Source organism: Gobius niger (assembly GCF_951799975.1).
Source record: "Gobius niger genome assembly, chromosome: 13".
NCBI classification, from domain to species: domain Eukaryota; kingdom Metazoa; phylum Chordata; class Actinopteri; order Gobiiformes; family Gobiidae; genus Gobius; species Gobius niger.
The window spans coordinates 3733649-3756228 of NC_136864.1; the positions used below are offsets into that span (position 1 = coordinate 3733649).

At 44.1% G+C, this 22580-nt stretch overlaps 2 protein-coding genes across 2 annotated transcripts; both read left to right on the top strand.

Moving 5' to 3' along the window:
* The first annotated feature begins 7050 nt into the window (after nt 1-7050).
* Nucleotides 7051-12795, top strand: LOC306972992 (uncharacterized protein). The gene is made up of 3 exons (XM_079569770.1): nt 7051-7192; nt 8673-8710; nt 11251-12795. The coding sequence occupies exons 1-3, from the start codon at nt 7131-7133 to the stop codon at nt 12783-12785; spliced, it is 1635 nt and encodes a 544-aa protein (XP_079425896.1). The 5' UTR covers nt 7051-7130; the 3' UTR covers nt 12786-12795.
* A 3650-nt stretch (nt 12796-16445) lies between these two features.
* LOC306972429 (uncharacterized protein) lies at nt 16446-19816 on the top strand. Its single transcript, XM_079569028.1, has 2 exons — nt 16446-16496; nt 18488-19816. Exon 2 carries the CDS (start codon nt 18892-18894, stop codon nt 19801-19803), a length of 912 nt encoding a protein of 303 aa, XP_079425154.1. The 5' UTR covers nt 16446-16496; nt 18488-18891; the 3' UTR covers nt 19804-19816.
* The last annotated feature ends 2764 nt before the right edge of the window (nt 19817-22580 follow it).

Here is a 22580-nt window from a genome sequence, read left to right on the forward strand (position 1 = left end):
GCCTCCATTATTTTCAATGGGAGCAGGTGCACCAACCCCACGCCATTTTGCACAAAGACTCTTCTCTGGGCTGTGAAGGAGGGACAGGTCTTGTCTCTGAAACTAATTAGAGGCCGGGCCGATATTTGGGGATTTCAGCTATCGGCTGATGTAGCGCTGAAGAAAGCCGATATTTCTGGGACCGAAAATGATTGAGACCTCCCTTGGAAAGAGCAGTCAGGGCTTTAAAACGAGTCCTCACACAACTCCCCAGGCCTTAGGGGAGGTGAGAAACATCGCAATGAAAACTGGTTAGCTTCAGGTTTGTTAAACACAAGTTTCACTAAACCTCCGTGGACGTGGACCGGCTCAGGTCACTTTGAAGCGCAGAATCTGGAGAATTCAATCGCTGAGTTAGTTTTAACTTCCACTAGTGTATTTTTGATCGCCGCGCAAAATGCCGCGGCTCGTAACAATATGCTAATGCTAACGACAGAAACTATGATTGATTCTGGGTCCGATACCGATATGAAGGGGTTGGCGTGGCCGATAGCCGATATAAAGGCCGATATTTTAAGTAGTTTAATTTGATATCGTTTTTTAAAATCTCTCAAATAGCCTAAAGTAAAGTCGACCGATGTGGGGATTACAGACGGAGATTAGCATAGTGCTAAACACGGCAACCATCTTTTTAATGTAACTGCACACTGTGCTTTCAATAAACTAAACTAAACTAAACCATTATGGGGTATTGTGATTGGCCGATGCCGGTGTGCAGCACTGATATTATTAGAACTGTCTATAATCCTGAAGCTTCTAAACATGTCGGTGTTGAACTGTGACAGCAGGGGGCGCTGTATAATTATGTAATGTACTATAATAGTTACTCGAGAGGGAGCTTGTTTGAAAGACAAAAATCGGTAGATTCCAAAACAAAAAACGGTAAATCTCTGTCTCTTATGGTTCCAAAATTATACACAAAGGTTTATAAACTAAAACATGTAAAATAGGTGACAAACAGTTTTCACCGCGATGTTTCTCCGCTCCCCTGAGGCCCAGGAAGTTGTGGAAAGATCATTTTAAAGCACTGACTGAGCTCTGCTGAAAACAGGAAGTCACTATTACTTTCGGTCCCGGAGATATCGGCCGATAATATCGGTCGGGCCCTTCGCACAAAGTAAAACAGTGAAATCGTCCAGTTCTTGGGGCGACCATGTACTTGTTTTTACAGGATTATAGATCAGACATCGGAAAAAATCAGAAAATATTGGCCGAGCAAATCGGCAACGGCCAATTAACGTATTAGAAAAACCCATATCGGTCGGCCTCTGAAACTAATGCCCCCATCCTTTGTTTTACCATTATGATGACATATACAGTATTTGCAGTGGATCGATACAGAACAGATGAAGAGCTGTGTGGAAATCTGAAAACAACACTTGCCACAGATTTTAGAATTGACCAAAAGAAAGAGTTCCAGGTCAAAAGGTAAAAACGTCCGTATTGAACAATCACTGATGACTTTCTCAATGCAAGTCCAGTTGTTTTGGTTTTACGTCTTCAAGAACGAGTGAACTGATCAAGTTTAGGGTAAACAAAAGACCCGCAGTAACAAACGAGTTCTCAGGCCCTCCAGGATTTTGCCACATCAGAATCTGAATGACGTCACTGCTCAAACTATTACCACAACATTCCCACAGTTTTCTAAAGGTTTTTTAAAAAGTTTTCTCTCTCGTATGATCATAAACATTTCCACATGTAAAACGTATGGATAAAATGTCGTCCTTATTTTATTTATTTTTTATTTGATCTTTATTTAAATCTGCCCAAAGTGATGTGTTTTTGATTTTTTGTGAATCCTGCTCCACCACAAATCCAAAAGCTTCTTGACCTGAGAGTTTCCAGCCTATAGGCCAGTGTGACGGCTCATTTGAAAGCTAAGGCCTACAAACCTCACCTAAGCTTCTTCCTTGTTTTAGTATTTTTTGCTGCATTTTTCGTTGCTTTTTGTAGGGTTTTTCTAGTTTTTTTTAAAACGTGATGAAAATGTGAGAAAGATGTAACGAAACGCAACGAATACACAAAGAAAAAACAAGGAAAGAGCTCAGGCTGTCATATGAGGCGTGACACCGGCCTACAGGCTGTGAACTCTCTGCTCGGTAAAGCCAAAGCTCAGTTAAGGCAAGGGTTTAGTTTAGTTTAGTTTATTTGAGCAGCAAACAAAGGTAACAGACAACAAATGTTTTCACAGGAAAAGGAAAGAATCACAGACTCAAACTTATGTAAAACCTGCCTCTGACTGATCGAACATGAACATACATGTGACACACAGGCCACTGTTTTTACATATTGAGATATGTTCTTACCTGAGCTTAGACAAGTTGATGTGTACCTGTCTGGTCGTTGTGTGTGCGCTCAGTCGTGCTAATGTTGTTAGCATTTAGCCGCTCCCAGCAAAGGTGCAGCTCCAAATTAGGGCTGAAAGATTTCATTTCATTTTTTATTTATTTCAATTGTTCTGAATATTCTTTCATTTTTACAAAAAAATAATAATGCTGATGAGAACACTCCTCAGACAATTGAAAAGGAGCACAAAGAAGACAAACTTATATTATGTGCCCCTTAAAGATCGATATCGAGATATGAACATTGAAGATATTGATATCGTAAAAGCAAGATATAAACGATGTAGATTTTCATCAATTAAACTTCACTCTTGTGTATTGTGAAGTTTTTATTTTTCTGAAAAATGCTTGGTTTTCACCGTACGCGTAGTTATATCGTATCGATATCGATATATCTGACATGAATATCGAGATATGAAATGTTGTCCATACACTGCAAAAAGTATTTAACTAGATCAGTATAAAATCTCAATTTCAGCATACAAATGCAAATGTTAGTTGTTTTGACTAGTTAAGAAGTTCTTGGGCATTTGTCCTAGATGATTTCACTTGTTCTGAGATGTTTCTGACTCGTTTCGATACATTTCGTCCTTATTTCAGGTCATTTTCTTTGCCAATGGGGCAAGAAAATTGGTCTTATCTCTATCTTATCTATCTGAAATGTCCTCAAACAAGCAAAGTAAACTCGGTCTGATCAGGAAAAGTGTCTAAATGAGTGAAAACCGCTCCAAACAAGATACATTTCCTCAATTCAAGTCATTTAAGCCAATGCTTGATATTTACTTTTTGTAGTGTATCGTTCAGCCCTCGTCCAAACTGTTCCACGTTATCCCTATTTAAATACAGTTACGTGAGCCTTTACATGATCCAAGTCTAGTCACACAAAAGTATTTCTAAGCGGATAAAAAGGGGCACTATATTGTGAGGAGTAATAACACCTGCAGTACTTCGACATCCGCACTGTAATATCGTCACACATCAACATCGTATAAGCTCAGGTAAGAACAATCTCAGCCTGTTCCTTTAACAGTCGCTCTTTATGGGCACCAGGTACGAACAGATGCCAGTAGAAAAAGGAAGATTAAGAGGTCAACGTGTGGATTTAGTGTTTGGAAATTTCATGAATAAAACCGTTCCTCATCAACAGAGTAATCGTGCTCCATCACCTGAGTCCTGGAAGCTCCAACATCCTTCTACCTTTATATTCAATGTCCCAAACCATCTCCTTCTAGACACGTCGGATTTAAAACTACAGAAAAGAACATGAGCCGTCCACACATGGACAACTGTACCTGAAACCTTTCATTTCTCAGCGTTTGGGGCTGGTACAAACACTTGAAAGCCTTTGGACTTATTTTGGCTAAAGAAAAAAAGTTTGTTAAAATGTTGTTGACATGTCTCTCCTCAACTGTACAAAAATGTAACAGACAGAATATAAATTAAATAATTATAAATCGCCAACTTGATGTGGTTGAAATGGTTTGTACACAGTCAATGGTCCCTGCACAGATAAAGTGATATTTGATAACTGTTGTGAATGTAGCAATGTTTTACCAACACTGAACAATCCATTAATATAAATTGAACAGAAAGGTAAGAAGAAAACAAAAAAACAAGGCAATCCTCCCACATCATGATTCTGTATTTACATTTAAAAAGCCTTTATTGTGCTGGGCTGATGAATCTTAAAAATCTTTTACACATGATGCTGGTTTTCTTCCACGCGTATCTCTTCTTGACAAAGGCAAGGAAGGAGAAAACAAGAAAAGAAAGATGTTCATCAAAAGGTGAAAAACAAAGACGACGGAACTGGAGCAGACTCAGGTTTAGAAGGATGTTCTAAAAATTCCTCTGACACAGACAACTCTGGAGACCGGATTTCTTCAGCTGAAAGTCCCATTCCAGAAACGCACACTGACCAACAACAGTGACCATTCAGCTGTACAGTTTGTGAAAGGAAGGTCATAAGAAAGTATTATGTTCAACTGCACTCAAAGGCTTTCCCAAAAGATCGGCCATTCAGTTGTACAGTTTGCACCAAGGATTTCACATGAAAGTGTTCTCTACAGCTTCACCTGAAGTCTCACAGAGGACAGAGACTGTACCAAACCAAACAGAAGAGGCTGAACAAAGGAGAACAGTGTGGACAGAGAAGGAGCTGGTTCAGAGGAACATTCAGAGAATGACACTGACGACTCAGGCGACTGGACTTCCTTAAAATGTGGACAATGTGGAAAGGAATTTCAGACCATAAAAAGATAAAGAAGCCATGAAAAGAATCACCTGCCTAAGAAACCCTGCAAGTGTTCATTTTGTAAAATCAGTTTTCAAACACACTCAAGACGAAAAGAACACAAGACGACTCATACAGGAGAGAGACCTTTCAGGTGTTCAGTTTGCACAAAAGAATTTACATCAGAGAAACTACAAAAACTGCACGCGAGTGTTCATACAGGAGAGAGACCTTTCAGGTGCTCGGTTTGTTCAAGGACTTACACACGGAGGCAAAGTCTTATATTTCTCACAAAAAATAGCTCTCCATAGCGGTTGAGGTACAATATATCATATAAATGCCTATACTTTACTTTGGGATGGCTAAAATAGCAGATACAGATCCTTTGAAATTTTTTCTGTGCATAATTAGAAATGCCCAGGATTGTTAGAACCGATAATGTAATAACGGCTAAGAACTGCCAATAACATAGTCTTCCTGTCAATTGTCAATGTAATAAGCCACTGATGTAACAAGCCGATAATGAGCCAAAAATCTAGCAAAAAAGAGCATTAAATGGTATTAAATAAGCTGCCAAAATCAAGGTCTTAAATGTCATTAAAGAAATATATCTTTATACCATGATATAATGTTGTTCTATGGTTTTGTTGAACTTCAACATCAAACTAATCTCTGTTGATTGTTTTGATTTCTTCTTTTGACATTAAATCCAAATTCGCATAGATTTGACTCATTCCCCCGACAGCAGAGCTCCAGGACCATTCGGGTCAAACCCCTCCACCACGTTAAGGTGGCGGTTCGAGGTATTATCCTTAAATATTAATAAGCTGTTAATACCCTATAAATACTTATAGGGACTAGATGTAGTTTAAAAGTGTTCAAATATTCCCCCCCCCCCTACATGTTCCAGACATGTCCTTATGTGTAGAATGAGCTCAGACCCTTTCACCACAACTGTCTCTAAAATCTTGCACTGTCACTAACAAGTTGTTACTTCGGCTGGAAGTACCGTCATGAACCTGCAGTTCCGCGTAAGACCTGAGGTGGCAGTAGTGAGCATATAAATGACAACATTATTCTAGTCCGTTTAATGAGCACACCGTAATATAAAGCACGTTGGGGCACTCGGGGCAGTGACCCCCAAACAAGGAGCGGCTCCAGCAGATCCCAGGAAACACATCAGACACCTCGGTCCAGAAAAGTGCAGTTCTAGGAACAGCAAAGATCCTGCGCAAACCCTCAGGCTCCCAGGCCTCTGAGGACCCGAGCAGGAGGAACAAGAGATCGCCTGCGGAGGGTGAGGAAGAGTTTTTTTTTATATTACAGAATATAAAAGGTCAGAATATCAAAATGTTAGTATTGGCAGGTGGTTGATAAATAGACACATGTGGTTTTGCAAAACCACCTGCAGTTACTTCACTGTAGTTTGTACAGCCTGACAGCGGTGGGGATGAAGGACCTGCTTTCTTGCACTGAGAGTGTCTCAGTCTGCCACTGAAAGAGCTGCTCAGCTCCTCTGTCCTGTGCAGTGGGTAGGAGGTGTTGTCCATGATAGATATGAACTTGAACCCTCCTGTCCCTCACCTCCTCCACAGAGTCCAGGACAGAGCTGGTCTTCCTGACCAACCAATGCTAATAATCAAAAAAAGATCTTTTTACAGAAGAGGAGAGAAATCCATTCAGCCATCTCGACTTTGCCCTGAGGAAGTCCTGTGTGTTATTAATCCACTTAGCCATGTGAAATTAAGGCTGTTTAACTTTTCCAACCTTTTTTTTTGTGTGCCTCAGTTTTAAAAAGAGCACCAAAAGAAAAAAGAGCCAAAATGAGTTTCCTTCGCAGGGTGGCTGGGCTCACCCTTCGCGATCGGGTGAGGAGCTCAATTACCCGGGCTCGGAGTAGAGTCGCTGCTCCTTCACGTCGAAAGGAGCAGCAGATGTGGCTCGGGCATCTGTTCCGGATGCCTCCTGGTCGCCTCCCTCGGGAGGTGTTCCAGACATGTCCTAGTTGGAGGAGGCCTCGTGGAAGACAAAGGACTCGCTAATGGGACTATGTCTCCGAGCTGGCCTGGTGTGGCCTTGGGGTCTGAACAGCTGGAGGAAGTGTGTGTGGATCAGGAAGTCTGGGCATCTCTGCTGAGACTGCTGCCCCCACGACCCGGCCCCGGATAAAGCGGAAGAAAATGGATGGATCAAAAGAAAACTATTTTAAAGATACTATAAACAGACTTTAAAAAGACTTTTATATCCAACCATGTTCATTAAAACAAATACATGTTATAAATAAAAAAGGATAATTTTAAATGTTCACGATGTCTTTTGTGACATTTATATGAGATGGGAAACGTTTATTGACGTTTTCCCCGCCCCCCGTGACGTACCAGGAAGTGGCTAATCACAGCAGCGGCTAATGCTAATGCTAATGCTAATGCTGCTGCAGCGGTGCTCGCCGTTAGCTCCGGACAGGAGTGCGAGCCTCAAACCTGTGCCTTGAAACGGACAGGGCGCAGACAAACATGGCAGACGTGGAGCTGAAGGAGGAGCAGGAGCTGTGGGAGCCCGCGGAGCTGGACAACAGGTGAGTTTAGAGCCAGGACAGGACTCTCTTCGTGAGCTACACCCCTGCGCACAGGACTGTCCACAACAACACGATGATGCCTTTGTGTTTCTGTCAGGCGCACAAACTGAGACCAGGACCGTGTGAACCTCTGGCACGTGGGCTGCGATTCGGCTGATGTTTATTCTGAAGTGATTATATAGAAAAGCGTGTGTGTTGAACAGGAGCTAAAGGGCTGAAAGCTAGGCCGTAAAGTAAAAGGGGGTGGGGATCGATCTCACACATGTCATATCGGCTCATGGATACTGTAAGGTGAACATCTGGCTGATCGTGATGAGAGACTGTCTGTAGGCAGTTTCTCTGGAGTAAATCTTATTGATTAACTGTTGATGCACTGCTTTCTAAAACACACCCAGGCCACCGGGTCCAGGCCTCGCATAAACCCAGCCCGTCCTGTACATGGACTAACCACAGATCATCTCTTCATTCACCAGTTTTGGTCTCTACGATACAGTGTTAATTTCGTCGACTAAAATATTTAGTCTTAATTTTAGTCAAAGTGATATTTTTGACGACTAAAATTGGACTAAAACTAAATTAAAAGTTTTTCATGAGACTAAAACTATGACTAAAATGTCCAGATATTTTAGTCGACTAAAATAAGACAAAATAAAATTGAAAAGGAGTGGCTAAAATCAGCCGAACTTCTATTCCTCAGCCTCATATCATTTAAATTCTCTGCCAAAGGATCAGCTCTGAGCTTTGTTCATGTGGAGCAGCTCCATGAAGCAGAGGAACCAGATTAAATATGATTATAATGAATATTATCAATGCAAAGTCGACTAAATTAGTCTTAAATTTAGTCGACTAAATTGACATGCAATTTTAGTCGACTAAAACAAGACTAAAATTGAAAAGATTTTTTTGACTAAATCTCGACTAAAATTACATTACATTTTAGTCAAAAGACTAAAACTAAAACTAAATTAAAACATGTTGCCAAAATTAACACTGCTACGATAGAGCCTGACTGGACGAGGGTCACACTGCCATGTTGGATTTTGTTAACAACGTAAACAAAACCTCAAAGGAAACATATGCTTCTCCCCCCTCCTCCCTGGCCAAATAAAGGCTAACTAAACAACTGTGCAGTGACTAGGTGGAGACCCAGTTCAAGCATGACCTGGTGACGTCATGGAGGATTTTTTATGTAAACAAAGAAGTAAGTAAATGTGGGTTTTCCTGCTGAACGAGCACAGATTTCCCACTCTGCAAGGTCCAGGTTATACCAGAAAAACTGTGCACAAACAGGTCCAGTGTTTGTTTTATTCTACCAGTTATTCCACATTTCCTCCAGTCTGTAGCAACACGAGGCTGCACTATTTCAGATCAGTCGTTTGTTGGGAGTTGTGGAGGTGAGCGTGAGCGTCGTCGTATCTGTGGGTACTTCATGGCAGTGATTGAGTGACTGTGATTAAATCTGAGTCCTGTTCTCTTTCAGTGACGTGGGGGAGCTCAAAGAGGACCCAGAATGCAGAGGTAAGACCGTGCTGAGCAGAGTAATGGAAAAAGCCAGTTTGAAGCTGTCGGATTGTTGAATGGAATCCACTTTTCCAGGATAAGTTCTCATTTTTAGTCGGGGACACTTTAAGATTGCAGGCGGAAACGACCCAGTGCAGATTTTCTTGCCTCTGTGTGACCTGCATCTTGTCTTTTCACAACCGTCTGAATGACGCAGATCAGATGTTTGTAAATGCGACCCAGACCACTTGAATATGTCCTTCATCCGATACGCATCTTCTTTTTTTTGTGATTAGAAATTTGTTTTATTTTCAGGACAGACAGATTAACAATGAAACAAACTAGAACATAGATAAAATAAAATAACAAAAACAAATAATTGGGGGCTTTACTTTCATCAGGGGTGTCAAACATACACCCGTGGATTCGGCGCCTGCCCTGTAAAAAATGTTCTCTATTATATGTGACCCGCCACGGGAACCGAATTTTGGCCAGCGACCCAAGATGAGTTTGACACCCCTGCTTTACAGTCACACATACACATGCCTTGAGGCCACACCCCCATCATAAAGATATAGGGAACAGCCCCAAGCCCTGACAACCCAGGGCATGACCCGAGCCATCAGGGTTGGCTGATAACTCAGGACATCAGGGCATGAAACATCCCTATCATAAAAGTCCATTGATTCTATGTTTAAGTAGACGGGAGCGGACGGGAAAACCACACGTGTCCTTGTTATGAATTCTACAGTGACACGTTTCTCTTTAAGACATCACTGCCTCTGCTCCACAAAAGGCCGTAGTCCATTCTTAAAACGATTAGGTAATTAACCTGTTACCTGCCGCCCCCCTGATCAGGAGGCGGGCAGAGGGAGGTCAGCAGGGACGGCAGTGATAAACATGTGAAAAGGCAGAAATGGCCGGTGTCGCCGACCTCAATGTGGAAGTGTAGGGTGTGACGTGTGACCGGTCCTCGCTGTGGCCACATCTCCAGCTCAGACCACACACGCATTTCTCTGTGTCTTTTCCATGTGTGTGATGCACAAAATGACCACTCAAAACCAAAACTACCGGTAGTGACGTCTTTCGCCAAGCCCGTCTCACTTTTGCGCTTACTGCTAGAGACGCCTCTCGTGCCTGTTGGCGGCGATGCATTGGCCGCCAACAGGCAAATGGTGGCAGGTTTATGCGGTTTTGTTTTAGTTTATAAACAAATCTTGAGTCCACGTGGCTAATTTGCATAAACCCTGACAGCTCTTACTGTGCCGCTAATGAACTAAACCAACATGTCCTCAAGCGGCTCCACTTTATGCTGAGTTTACACATGTGCACGATTCGTCACCAATGGTCTTTTTCCGTCATTCGTGATGTTTGTCTTGATGGATTCGTCTGCGTTTGCCCGTGTTACACATTGACAGGATGGGGTTGAACTGGTGTGACTCCCATAGACTCTGAAAAACTATTGCTATTCTTCAGTCGGCCTATCTGGACCGGCCCGACGCTGAGCTGGTCTATTTGCTTTTTGTTTAACCCGATTTGGCAAGAGCCCAACGAGTCAGGGAGAGCAAGGCGGAGCGAGACGTCCCTGCTCCGCCTCCGACCCGGTGGGCGCGGCAGGCGATCCTGTCCACATTCGCCCAGTTCTTGACAAATATTTGACAGAACGCGACAATTCCCAATAACCCGCAGCAGCGCACAGCAGTGCGGGACGCATATTCGTGACCGTGCGTAATAATTCGTGCCGTTAATCGTAACACGCAGTAACAGGTCGCAACAGTTAGTGGCGGCGCGTGAAACCTCTACCCCGAATCATCAGATTCCACTCACATTCGTGATCCTCGGCCACGAATGTGGATTCATGGCATTCGTGACTTGTCGTTATGTGTAAACACAGCATTAGCTTTATGAGATTAAAAACAATATGAAAAAGTACAATTTTCAAACTTTTTTCATGGGGGCCACATACTGAAGCGTACAAGGGGTGAATAGCCATAGATCGGTGGTTAGTGCCGCGAAAGCCTTCATACCTGCTCTGTCACACCATAAAATGTGATTTGTTAGGTTAGAATTGTGTAGAATAATTACGTTTTCAAATAAAAAGGACCATCTCTGATGATGTGTACCGATTCAGCAAGAAGGCTAAGGGCCACCAAAAATGGCTTGAGGGTCGCATTTGGCCCCCGGGCCGCACTTTGGACACCCCTACTATAAAGCCACCCCTCCTGGAACTGCCACCTTAACGTGGTGGAGGGGTTTGAGTGTCCGAATGATCCTCGAGCTCTGTTGTCAGGTCTTCGTGCTCCTGGTAGGTTCTCCCGGGGCAAACAGGTCCTAAGTGACGGATCAGACAAAGAGCGGTTCAGAAGCCCCTTTAATCGAGAGGTCGTCCTCCCAGGGACCCACCACCTGCAGGAGGAGCCATAAGGGGCTGGTGCAATGTGATGTGGGCAGCTCGGACAGCCTATAAATCTTGGCTACATCTGTGCACATTTAATGGCGAATATACTGCGTCTAAACCATAAATCAAAAAAATCATTCCTGTTTTTCTTTCATTGCAGATGACCAGAGTTCAGACGAGGCTGGTCCCAGCGTGGCCCAGATCAAAGAAGAATTAGAAGAACAGAAAATCCCTCTGGAGCCGATCCAAGCTTTCCCCGTCATCGTCTCCGTGAGGAGTGAGAAAGAATGCTACGGTGAAGAAGCACTGAAGGAGATTCCAGAGGACAGTGATGAAGCAGAAGCCGTTCTGCAGGAGATGTCGGAGCCAGAGAGCGAAGAGCATCTGGTGAATACCTCAGACACAGACGACTCCGGAGACTGGACTCCTTCAGCTCCAAGTCCCACTCCACAGAAACACATTAAAGTCAGAGCTACGGGTGAAGCAGGAAGCCTAATGAAACACTGCTCCATCTGCGGCAAAGGATTTCCAACCAACAAAAGGTTAAAGTGCCATGAACTCACTCACCTGGAAGACCGACCGTTCAAATGCACAGTTTGCGGAAGAGGTTTCATTAGAAATTGCAAACTGAAAGTGCACATGAGGACTCACACGGGAGAGAAGCCCTTCAAATGTACGGTCTGTGCCAAAGAATTCCGATTAAAGGAGCACGTTAACCTGCACATGAGGATCCACACGGGGGAGAGACCATTCAGCTGCTCTCTGTGCTCAAGAACCTACACGCAAAGGCAGAGTCTGAAGATGCACATACTCACGCACAAAGGAGAGAAGCCGTACAAGTGTCCGGTCTGCGAAAAGGCGTTTGCCGAGAAGAAGAAGGTGAAGCTGCACATGAGGTCCCACACGGGGGAGAGGCCGTACAAGTGCGCCGTGTGCGAGAGGGCCTTCATGGAAAAGGGCCACCTCACGCAGCACATGAAAACCCACACGGGAGAGAAGAGCTTCAAATGCTCCGTCTGCGCGAAGGGTTTCAAAGTGAAGACGCAGCTCAAAACGCACATGAGGACTCACACGGGGGAGAGGCCGTTCAAATGCTTAATCTGCGACATGGGCTTCAAGCAGAGCGGCGCCCTGACCGAGCACATGAGGAGTCACACCGGAGAGCGGCCGTACAGCTGCGCCTTCTGCTCCAAGACGTACGTGCGGCAGAAATCCCTGCGGAAGCACATGCGGTCCCACAACGGAGTCAAGTGTACCATCTGCGACAAGGGCTTCGCCGAGAAGAAGTCCCTGGAGTATCACATGAGCATCCGCCACACGGGAGAGAGGCCGTTCCAGTGCGGCATCTGCGAGAAGGACTTCGCCGCCGAGTGGTGGTACAACAAGCACATGCGGATTCACACGGGGGAGAAGCCCTTCAGGTGCTCCTTCTGCTCCAAAAGGTTCCGCACCAAATGCAGACTCGAGAGGCACACGACGGTCCACACGGGGGTGGGGCCCTTCAGCTGCTCGATCTGCTCCAAGGAGTTCAAGTCGGAGCCCGGGCTGAACATTCACAAGAACACGCACACGGCGGAGAAGCCGTTCAAGTGCGAGCTCTGCGACCGAGGGTGCGTCACGAAGAGCGCGCTGAAGATGCACCAGACGAGCCACAGGGGGGACTGCTCCGTTCGGCTGCTCAAGCTGGAGGCCTGAGGAGGATTCTCACTCGCTTCTGTTCGATTTAGGAGGAGCAATTCAGCGAGAGGCCTGTTGTGAATGAAAATGAATGGATTTTGCGCTGGTGACACGAGAGAATCAGCAGGACATTCCTTGATGCAGACATTCATGTTAATCACTTCTCTAGGGTCAAAGTTGAAGCTCTAGGTCAATTAAAGAGGGGGTATTATGCTTTTTTCAATCACATAGCACCAGTCTATATCACACTACAATGATGAGGAAACCTTCTGTTGGTCTGTAAATGCAGTAAATTAGAATAACTGCCTTGTATAAAATTGCTCTCTCAAAATGGCTGTAGTGAATGTCTTGAAATAGGCCTCTGTCTCTTTAAGAACCTCTGACCCTTTCAGACACGCCCCCTCCACACTCTGTCTGTGGCATCAGTGGGGAGGGGGTTCTGCTGAGGAGCAGTGGTTGGTTACTCGGCTGGTGACGAAAGCTCGGAGGCGTCTCCAGGAGGTGGGGGCGTTCCTAGGAGGACTCAGGCAAACCTATCCCTAAAATGGCCGCCATCAGAGTTTTTACAGATTACTCAAAAATACGTGAATGTGCCAAGGCAACACTTCAGGCATGTTTTTAATGAGGGAATGACATAATAACATGATGTAAAGTTTGAAATAGTCGATTTTGCATAATACCCCCCCTTTAAACAGGAATTCTCAAGCATCCATGTTGAGTAAAGCAGCTGGACGTCTCTTGATCCAGACGCCCGATGTTATATTTGTATTTACCCAGATGTGTGAGGATTTCTGTCTCTTTGACACAGAGTCGTTGTTCCTTTCCCAAACACTATGTACAGGCCTCGCCCAGCTTTCCCCCTGCTTGCTCTGGACAGTCTGTGAAACACAAGCTGGAAACCTGCGGCCTGTTCACTGCAGCGGGGGCTTCTCAAAACACTCAGCCATTGCACTACATGAGCTTCGAGCCTCTTGCCCCCCCCTGCCCCACCTGGCCGGGACACACTACAGTAAAAGCAGTCCTCAAACCTAACTCCAGAAACACTACTCCTTATTTGATCTGCTACATGTTCGTGTCTTTATTTTAATGTGCAGTACCTGTAAAGATGAAACAGATTCTATTTAAACCATGTTAATCACAGCTTTATTGGTGTTTGTGTCTTTTATTAACGCAAGCCTCGGGTCGACTTAAACCCACTTTAATTTCTTCTTCCTTTTCAGGCCTGTCGTGTTCTGGGGCAAAGTTTGGATGGTTTTTAATCTTTTTTATTTTGATCTAGTCATATTTTTGTCTACGAAAATATCTGGACTTTTTAGTCGTAGTTTTAGTCTCATTAAAAAGCAAAACTTTTAAATTAGTTTTAGTCCCCCCTCCCGGAACCGCCACCTCAATGTGGTGGAGGGGTTTGAGCACCCGAATGATCCTGGAGCTCTGTTGTCGGGGGCTTCGTGCCCCTGGTAGGATCTCCCAGGGCAAACAGGTCTGAGGTGACGGTCAAACAAAGAGCAGTTTAGAAGCCCCTTATGAGCAGTGTTGATTTTGACAACATATTTTAATTTAGTTTTAGTCTTAGTCTTTTGACGAAAATGTAATTAAATTTTAGTCTAGTTTTAGTCGACTAAAATTGCAAGTAAATTTAGTCGACTAAATTTAAGACGAATTTAGTCGACTAATTTGCATTTATAATATTCATTATAATCATATTTAATCTTGTTCCTCTGCTACATGGAGCTTCTCCCACATGAACAAAGCTCAGACCTGTTCATTTGGCGGAGAATTTACATGATCTGAGGCTCTTTCAGACGGTCAATAGAAGTTTGGATGATTTTAGTCTCTCCTTTTCATTTTTATTTAGTCTTATTTTAGTCGACTAAAATATCTGGACATTTTAGTCATAGTTTTAGTCTCAAGAGAATCATTTAATTTAGTTTTAGTCCAATTTTAGTCGTCAAAAACATCACTTTGACTAAAATTAAGACTAAATATTTTAGTCGACGAAATTAACACTGACCACCACCTGCAGGAGGAGCCATGAGGGGCTGGTGCAGTGTGATTTGGGCTCCAACATCTGCCCCCACGACCCGGCAACGGACGAGTGGAAGAAAATGGATGGACGGATAGATTTAGTCCAATCTCAATGGGCAAAAATATTACTTTGACTAAAATAATGATTATAATGATATTATATAATACTGTAGTCGACGAAATTAACAATGCAGTTCTATATTTCAGGAGTAAATAATCTGCAATTTATTCATGAATTGCTCTGAAAACCATTTGCAAACCAAACCTGCAGCTCCACACAAACCGGCATAAACAGGTAAGTAGAGAAGCCAATTTACTTACTGAAATAACAGAACTGTAAATTATTCATTCAATATACTTTGTAAAAGCAGAAAATACATTTTAAGGTAACAATCTGGTTTGTTTACATTCAGAACATAAAATAATCCGACGGTTCTGATGAGCATATGTTAAAAGCTTCATTTAAAGGAACAGGCCGCCGTTTTTCCATGCAGTGATATGTTCTTACCTGAGTTTAGACGAGTTGATCCTTACCTGTCTGTTTTTTGTGCCCGTGGAAGAGCTTGGTCACTTCTAACTTCACCCCCGTTTGGAGCCATAGGAATACAATGGATGAGGCCAAATGCTAACAACATCTTTGGTCATTTTGTGTGACTTAGCGCACACACAACGACCTGACAGGTACGCATCAACTCGTCTAAGCTCGGATAAGAACATATCTCAGTATGGAAAAACGGTGGCCTGTTCCTTTAAGCACGAGCCTAGCATCACTAAACTCTTCAAATATAAGGACTGTATGAATTAAAGAAATAAAAATCTCTAGGAAATGAAGCCCTATGTCAAAAATCCTGAAATATCCCTTTAATATCCGGCACTGGGTCCATGATCTCTCTGTACAAGACCACAAATGTCCCCAAAAACGAAATCATTTTACCCCTAAATGATATTATAGGCCTTTAGAACGCAGTGATGTCACCTGCAACCCAGCAAATGTGTTATAATCCTGAGCACTAGGGGGCGGTAGTGAGTCGGAGCAGACGACAGCGCTGTGTTTGTGCTGCTGTGTTAGCGTTAGCTCTGAACAGAAGTGAGACTTTCCCCCCAAAGCTTCTCCTAAAAGCGGACAGAGCGCAGTGAAACATGGAGGAAGTGAAGCTGGAGGAGGAGCAGGAGCTGTGGGAGAACAGGTGAGTTTAGAGCCAAGACAGTCGACTCTCTCAGCCACAACTGTCCACAACAAGGACGAGGCCATTGTGTTGTTCATCAGGGACTGTATCACACACGGACTCCTCTCGTACTGGGACCAGCGCAGCCTGAACCGCTGCGATCCAGGTTTAAATCCTGGAGGTTTAAGTTTTTGCGTTTGGCCTGTATGTGCGTGCGTAAAAGTGTCAGTTTGGGGGATGGGAACTCTACTGAGCATGCGCAATTAAGTCTGGATCAGTTCTGTTATGACATGGACAATAATAAACCTGAGGAGATGCAAATAGAGAAGGATAAACATAAGAGTTGAGTTGGCTCTCAGTCGTACAGGAGATTCTTGAGTCGTCTTCTGTATTCTGAAGTGTTGAACGTTTCGCCTCTCATCCAAAAGGCTTCATCAGCCCACAGCCTAAAGTTGCTAAATTCTCTTTAACCCTGTGTTAATCCTTGTGTTCTCTTCCAGTGTGGTCCGGCAGCTCAAAGATGAACCCGACTGTGGAGGTGAGACTGACTGCACTGGTTAAACATAAGAACATTAACCTCTTAACTCCCACCTGAACCGAGAGGATCCTTTTCCTCACGTCATCAGATTTTTTTTTCCATCATTTTTTGTTTGTTTTTTTGTTTGGTCGCCTCCCGCGGGAGGTGTTCCAGGCATGTCCTAGCGGGACAAGGCCTTGTGGAAGACCCAGGACACGCTGGTGGGACTATGTCTCCGAGCTGGCCTGGTGTCGCCTCGGGGTCCCCCCAGAACAGCTGGAGGAGGTGCGTGTGGACGGGGAAGTTTGGGCATCTCTGCTGAGACTGCTGCCCCCGCGACCCGGCCCCGGATAAAGCGGAAGAAAATGGATGGATGGATTTTTTTGTTGGGTGATCAACTCATTTTTGTCTTTTTTTTGTCATTTTTTGTCACATTTTTGTCATTTTATTGTCAATTTTTTATCATTTTTTTGGTCATTTTTCTTTAAAAAAACAAAAAAAACAATTTATCACATTTTTGTATTTTTTTTGTCACATTTTTGTCATTTTTTCTTCAATGTTTTCTCACTTTTTTGTCACATTTCCATCATTGTTTTCGTCTCAGTTTTGTTGCTATTTTCACAGCTTTTTTTCCAGAAGCTTTTGACTGAGGTAAAGCCAAACTGGAGAAAATGTGCTCGGTTCAGGTGGGAGTTATGGGGTTAACCATTCTGCGTGTAGGATTTTGTAACCGTGACCCCAGTGTGAGCCAGATATCAGGGAAATGTCTCAAATCATGAAAGACCAACTAGACAAAAGACGGTGAATATGAGCGTCACCTCTACTACCTACAAGTCCTAACCCCACACAAATGTAGATCTATGAGCCATGTTGTCGTTAAAAGTGTCTCGCAAACCAAAAGAAGGACAACCCTGCTTTAGACAGTTTGGGCCTTTCCGAAACCGCCCCCTCCTACCTCCCTCACCCTAACACCCAGTCTGCTCGTGCCCGCGGAGTGGAGTTCTGTCCGAAAAGCTCCTTCTCAGCGAGTCTGCATCGACACCACACTTAACAGGTGTGTGTTACACTGAGAGCAGTCCCACGAGCAACACACCAAACAACTACAGTTCCGCGTTTACTTAGGACCTAAGTGTTCATTTGAACAACTTTATCATCATATAGACGTTTATTAATGAAAAAGAAAGTGACAGTGAGACTTAATATGACTTTATTGGGAGAGGAAAAGTTCTCTGAGTTTGAAGAAGCTAAATTATATATGTATGTAATGTAAATACGACATATTTGAATCTGAATGACTTTGTAAACTCATAAGAGAACCTTTTATTTATTTAAAAGTATGATCAGTTGAACTTGTGATTTTTGCCACATTATGGGCTGTGAGGACGGTGGGAGAGAGAGAGAGGGCGTCTGAAAGTCACAGCTCGAATTCCTCTGTTGAGTGAACCTCAGAAGGTGCCCTCACTGAGGCCTGAGTGGAAGCGTGTAGGGGAAGGGAGGAGGGAATGGTTTCGGAAAAGCCCTTAATCTACAGTACATCTCCCTCAGCAATGGTTATTTCACTGTGCTTTTCAGAGAGTCACAGATGAAGGAATATGTCCCAAATTGCGATGCATTCATGCCAGCCTCCTTCTGTGTAACCAGAGAAACTCTTTCAGCCATTTCACGCTGGCACTGACTCATCGCCAGAGACTCAGGAGAATAAAGACCCCTCAGCCTTTTCGCCGTTCGTTTATTGCAATCATTTAAATCACAACTATCATGATCCACTGTTGGTGCCCTGTAAATGAAGCAGTTCTTTTCCCGTGTCATGCCATGTACCCAAAAAAGCTCCAGCTCCATAAACTTCATTGTTGTAAAACTATGACTAATATACTTGCCAGGCATTACCAATCATACTAAGTACTAACATGAAAAGTGTTCTGCACATCGTTCTAAAGCGTGGATGAGTTTTGTGCTTTGATACAAAGGATGAGCTGAAACTGTTGTCATTGCCTTTGTGCTGTGCCCTGCAGGCGTCCAGAGCCACGAAGAGGCTGGCCCCACACTGGTCCTCGTCAAAGAGGAGCCGGAGGAAGTGAACATCCCACACGAGACAATCTCCGAATGTCCGTTCGTCCGCGTCATCGTGAAAAGCGAAGATGAGGAGGAAACACGGGACAAAGAGGACAGAGATGGAGCAGAGGAAGAAAATTGCTCTGACACTGACGACTCTGGAGACTGGACTCCTTCAGCGGAAAGCCCGTCTGCGCAAACACAGTCTGAACAGCTGCAGGAGCCTACCAATGGGAACGATGGAGCCTCAGACAAACCGCACAAGTGCTCTTACTGTGGGAAGGGCTTTGCCACTGGGGCCAGACTAAAGATACACGTGCGCACTCACACCGGAGAGAAGCCTTTCAAGTGTTCAGTTTGCGCGATGGGCTTTTCGGAAAAGGGCATTCTGAAAACGCACATGATGACGCACACGGGGGAGAGACCGCTCGGCTGTACAGTCTGTTCGAAGACGTTCATATTAAACAGCCATTTAAAAGTACACATGAGGAGTCACACGGGAGAGAGGCCTTTCAGCTGCCCAGTTTGCTCTAAGGAGTTTGTAGCGAAGAGTCCTCTTAATGCGCACTTGAGGGCGCACACGGGGGAGAAACCGCACAAATGCACATTCTGCTCCAAGTGCTTTTCTTCCAAGGGAGGTCTAAAGATCCACACACGAGCTCACACGGGGGAGAAGCCGTTCAAGTGTCCGTTCTGCGCGCTGGAGTTTGCGGCAAGGAGTTCTCTTAACACGCACGTGACCGTCCACACAGGGGGGAAACCTTTCAAGTGCTCAGTCTGCGAGAAGGAGTTTGCGTATAAGAGTGAAATAAAGAAGCACGTACGGATTCACGGAGGGGAGAAACCATTCAGGTGCCCGGTTTGTTCAAAGTGCTTTAAGGTCGACAAATATCTGAAAGAGCACGTGACAAGAACTCACGCCGAAGAGAAACCGTACAAGTGTCCAGTTTGCGCTAAGGACTTTGCGGGAAGGAGTATCCTTAACAGGCACATGAGGGGCCACGCGGGGGTGAAACCGTTCGAGTGCCCGGTTTGTTCAAAGTGCTTCTTCGTCAAGTACAGCCTGAAGAAGCACATGAGGATTCACACAGGCGAGAGACCGTTCAGCTGTGCGGTTTGTGCAAAGAGTTTTTCTTACAAGTATTGTCTAACGTCGCACATGAAGACTCACACGCAGGAGAAGGCGTTCAGCTGCTCGGTCTGTGCGAAGGAGTTCACGTGGAAGGGCGATCTGAAGAAGCACATGAGGACTCACACGGGGGAGAAGTCATTGTAAGTGCATGGGTTTTTTAAAGGGGGCCTATTATGCAAAATCGACTTTTTCAAGCTTTACATCATGTTATTAAGTCATTCCCTCATTAAAACCATGCCTGAAGTGTTGCCTTGGCACATTCACGTATTTTCGAGTAATCTGTAGAAACTCTGATGGCAGCCATTTTAGGGATAAAACGCCTGATTCCTTCAGGAAACGCCCTCGACCTCCAGGATACGCCTCCGACCTTTCGTCACCAGCCGAGTAACCAACCACTGCTCCTCAGCAGAACCCCCTCCCCGCAGTGTCTAGCCCTAAGATGTAAACAGAGTCATCATGGATGATTAGCTTCATGTGTTGTGAACCGGAGCCACAGCAGACTTTTACAAAGACACACATCAGTGTTTCTGTTACCGAAACACCCAGGATTAAAACCGGTGACAAGACCACTTATTTCAGTGTCTGGTTCTGCGCTGGGCCTTGATGATGCACAGAGCCTCCGGAGAAAGCTAATGCTAAGCTAAACCTCGAGTTATCACGTGAAAACGAGAAATATGCACAAATAAAGTCAATAAAACCACCACACACATAAAGAACCGTTTAACAATGATCACACACGGAGCCAGGCTTGTTGATTTGGAAGTTTATTGCTCACATTTCATCTACAATGGGTCATAGCCGAGTGGTTTTCTCCCGGAGCTAACAAGCTAGCCGCGACAAGCTAACGGGAAAATTCACTGAATACAAGTAGCATATTATGCATTGAAAACGTCACTAAAACAGGCAACTGCTTGAAGCAGCCTTTATGATGATCACACACGGAGCCTGGCTTGTTGATTGTGTAGTTTATTGCTCACATTTCATCTACAGTGAGTCGTAGCCGAGTGGTTTCTCTCGGAGCTAAGGCACTATTAGCCGCGACAAGCTAACAACCTTCACCTTCACAACATTCATTGAAAACAGGCAGCATATTATGCACAAATAACGTCAATAAAGCAGCAACTACTCGAAGCAGCCTTTACGATGATCACACAATGAGCCTGGCTTTACACACTTGTGGTTTATTACAGACTTTTCATCAACAATGAGCTGTAGTCGATTATAACAAGCTAACGGGTAACCTCGAAAAACCATTGTCCACTTGCACAGATAATGTCCGTCTTTGAATCGTATGGGCTCCTGCAGATCCTGGTGTCGTCCATGGGGGTATATTTAGAGATCCATAGGGCATGGCAGATGCAAAGAGATAGCCTCCAAACAGCAGTTATTTTTCAGGCAAGAGCCCCTTCCAAGCGTCCGGTGTGGAAGGTTTGTTTCCAAATAATATCCTGTGTGGCCATTGTTCACAAAGTGATAAACAGTAGGTCCTTTCCAACAATAAAAATTAAAATGCACCGATCGTAGTTTCAATACTTGAGACAACGAGCGGAGTGTTGTTGTGATGCCACAGACAGCGTGTGGAGGGGGCGTGTCGGAAAGGGTCAGAGGTTCTTAAAGAGACAGAGGCCTATTTCAAGTCATTTGCTAACGCCATTTTGAAAGAGCAATTTTATACAAGGCAGTTATTCTAATTTACTGCATTGACAGACCAACAGAAGGTTTCGTCATCATTGTAGTGTCCTATAGACTGGTGCTATGTGGCTGAAAAAAGCATAATACCCCCTCTTTAAAGATAAGACTCAACCATCATCAGTATAGAAATGCCTAATACGAAACTGAAAGAGGAACGGTCTGAGTGGCCCACAATAACAAAAGGAATGCCTCAAGGATCTGTCATGTCTCCACTTTTATTCACTGGGTTTTTTGAGTATTTTCCCTAAAGGTGCTCCAAAGTCATGTGTAAAGCGCTAAATAAATAAGATCCTATTCAATTAGACGTTATCTGTGACAAAACACACTTCCTTGTACATTATGTTTGACTGTGCATGTCACTGTCGACTTTAGTTCTATAGAACATTCACAACTTAAGCAGAAACACATAATAAAAAGTCATAATTTTGTAAAACGTAGATATACTCAGCTCAGATTGTGGTTGCGTCCGAAACGAGCAGATTGGTAAGAGCTCTTGCACCAAACCGGATGTGCGTCGGCGTCCGCCATGACAAGATGCTTCCGAATTGGTCTGTCAGTTAGGAAGTAGTTAGGAAAAGGAGCCTTGATGCTAACTATCATAGCCACTTTAGCATAGGGACCTCTGGTGCTAACTAACCGGTGATTAGGAGCTATGTGCCATCCCATAAGCCACTGCGCCAAATCCCCCCACCCCCTCGGCCCCACCCTCGAGTGATTTATGCACAACCACTGTTGACTGTCAGGAGCACATTTAATAATGAGAATAATAATAATAATAATAATAAAATAGGATTCTGCACAAGCCAAACTTTGTAAAAGTGACAAAATCCATTCAACAGATTAAATGCTTTTGTTTTCATTTAGTAGAAACTTAAGCCACATGGATCATTTGCTGCTGTCGTTTTATGAAACAGCTGTTGAAATAAAATAACACTAAAGGGAAATGTTTGGATCATTTGGATTTTTATTCTCCTCAAATGTCTTTGTTTGGACACTATGTTTTTGTTGTACACTAGGGGGCGACATGCACTTTTGTTTGGCCTGCACTCCACCAATAACTTTAAAGAAGAAGAAAAACAGCTGTTGGTGATGTCACTTCCCTTTCCCCTGTTTAAGGACGGACGGATTGTTCAAAATGCTGCTGAAGCTCTAGTTCACTAACTGAGGTCTAACAGTCGAACCCATGAAAGGTTAAGGATTAGTTGCTAGTGTTAGTGCTTAGAGGAAAC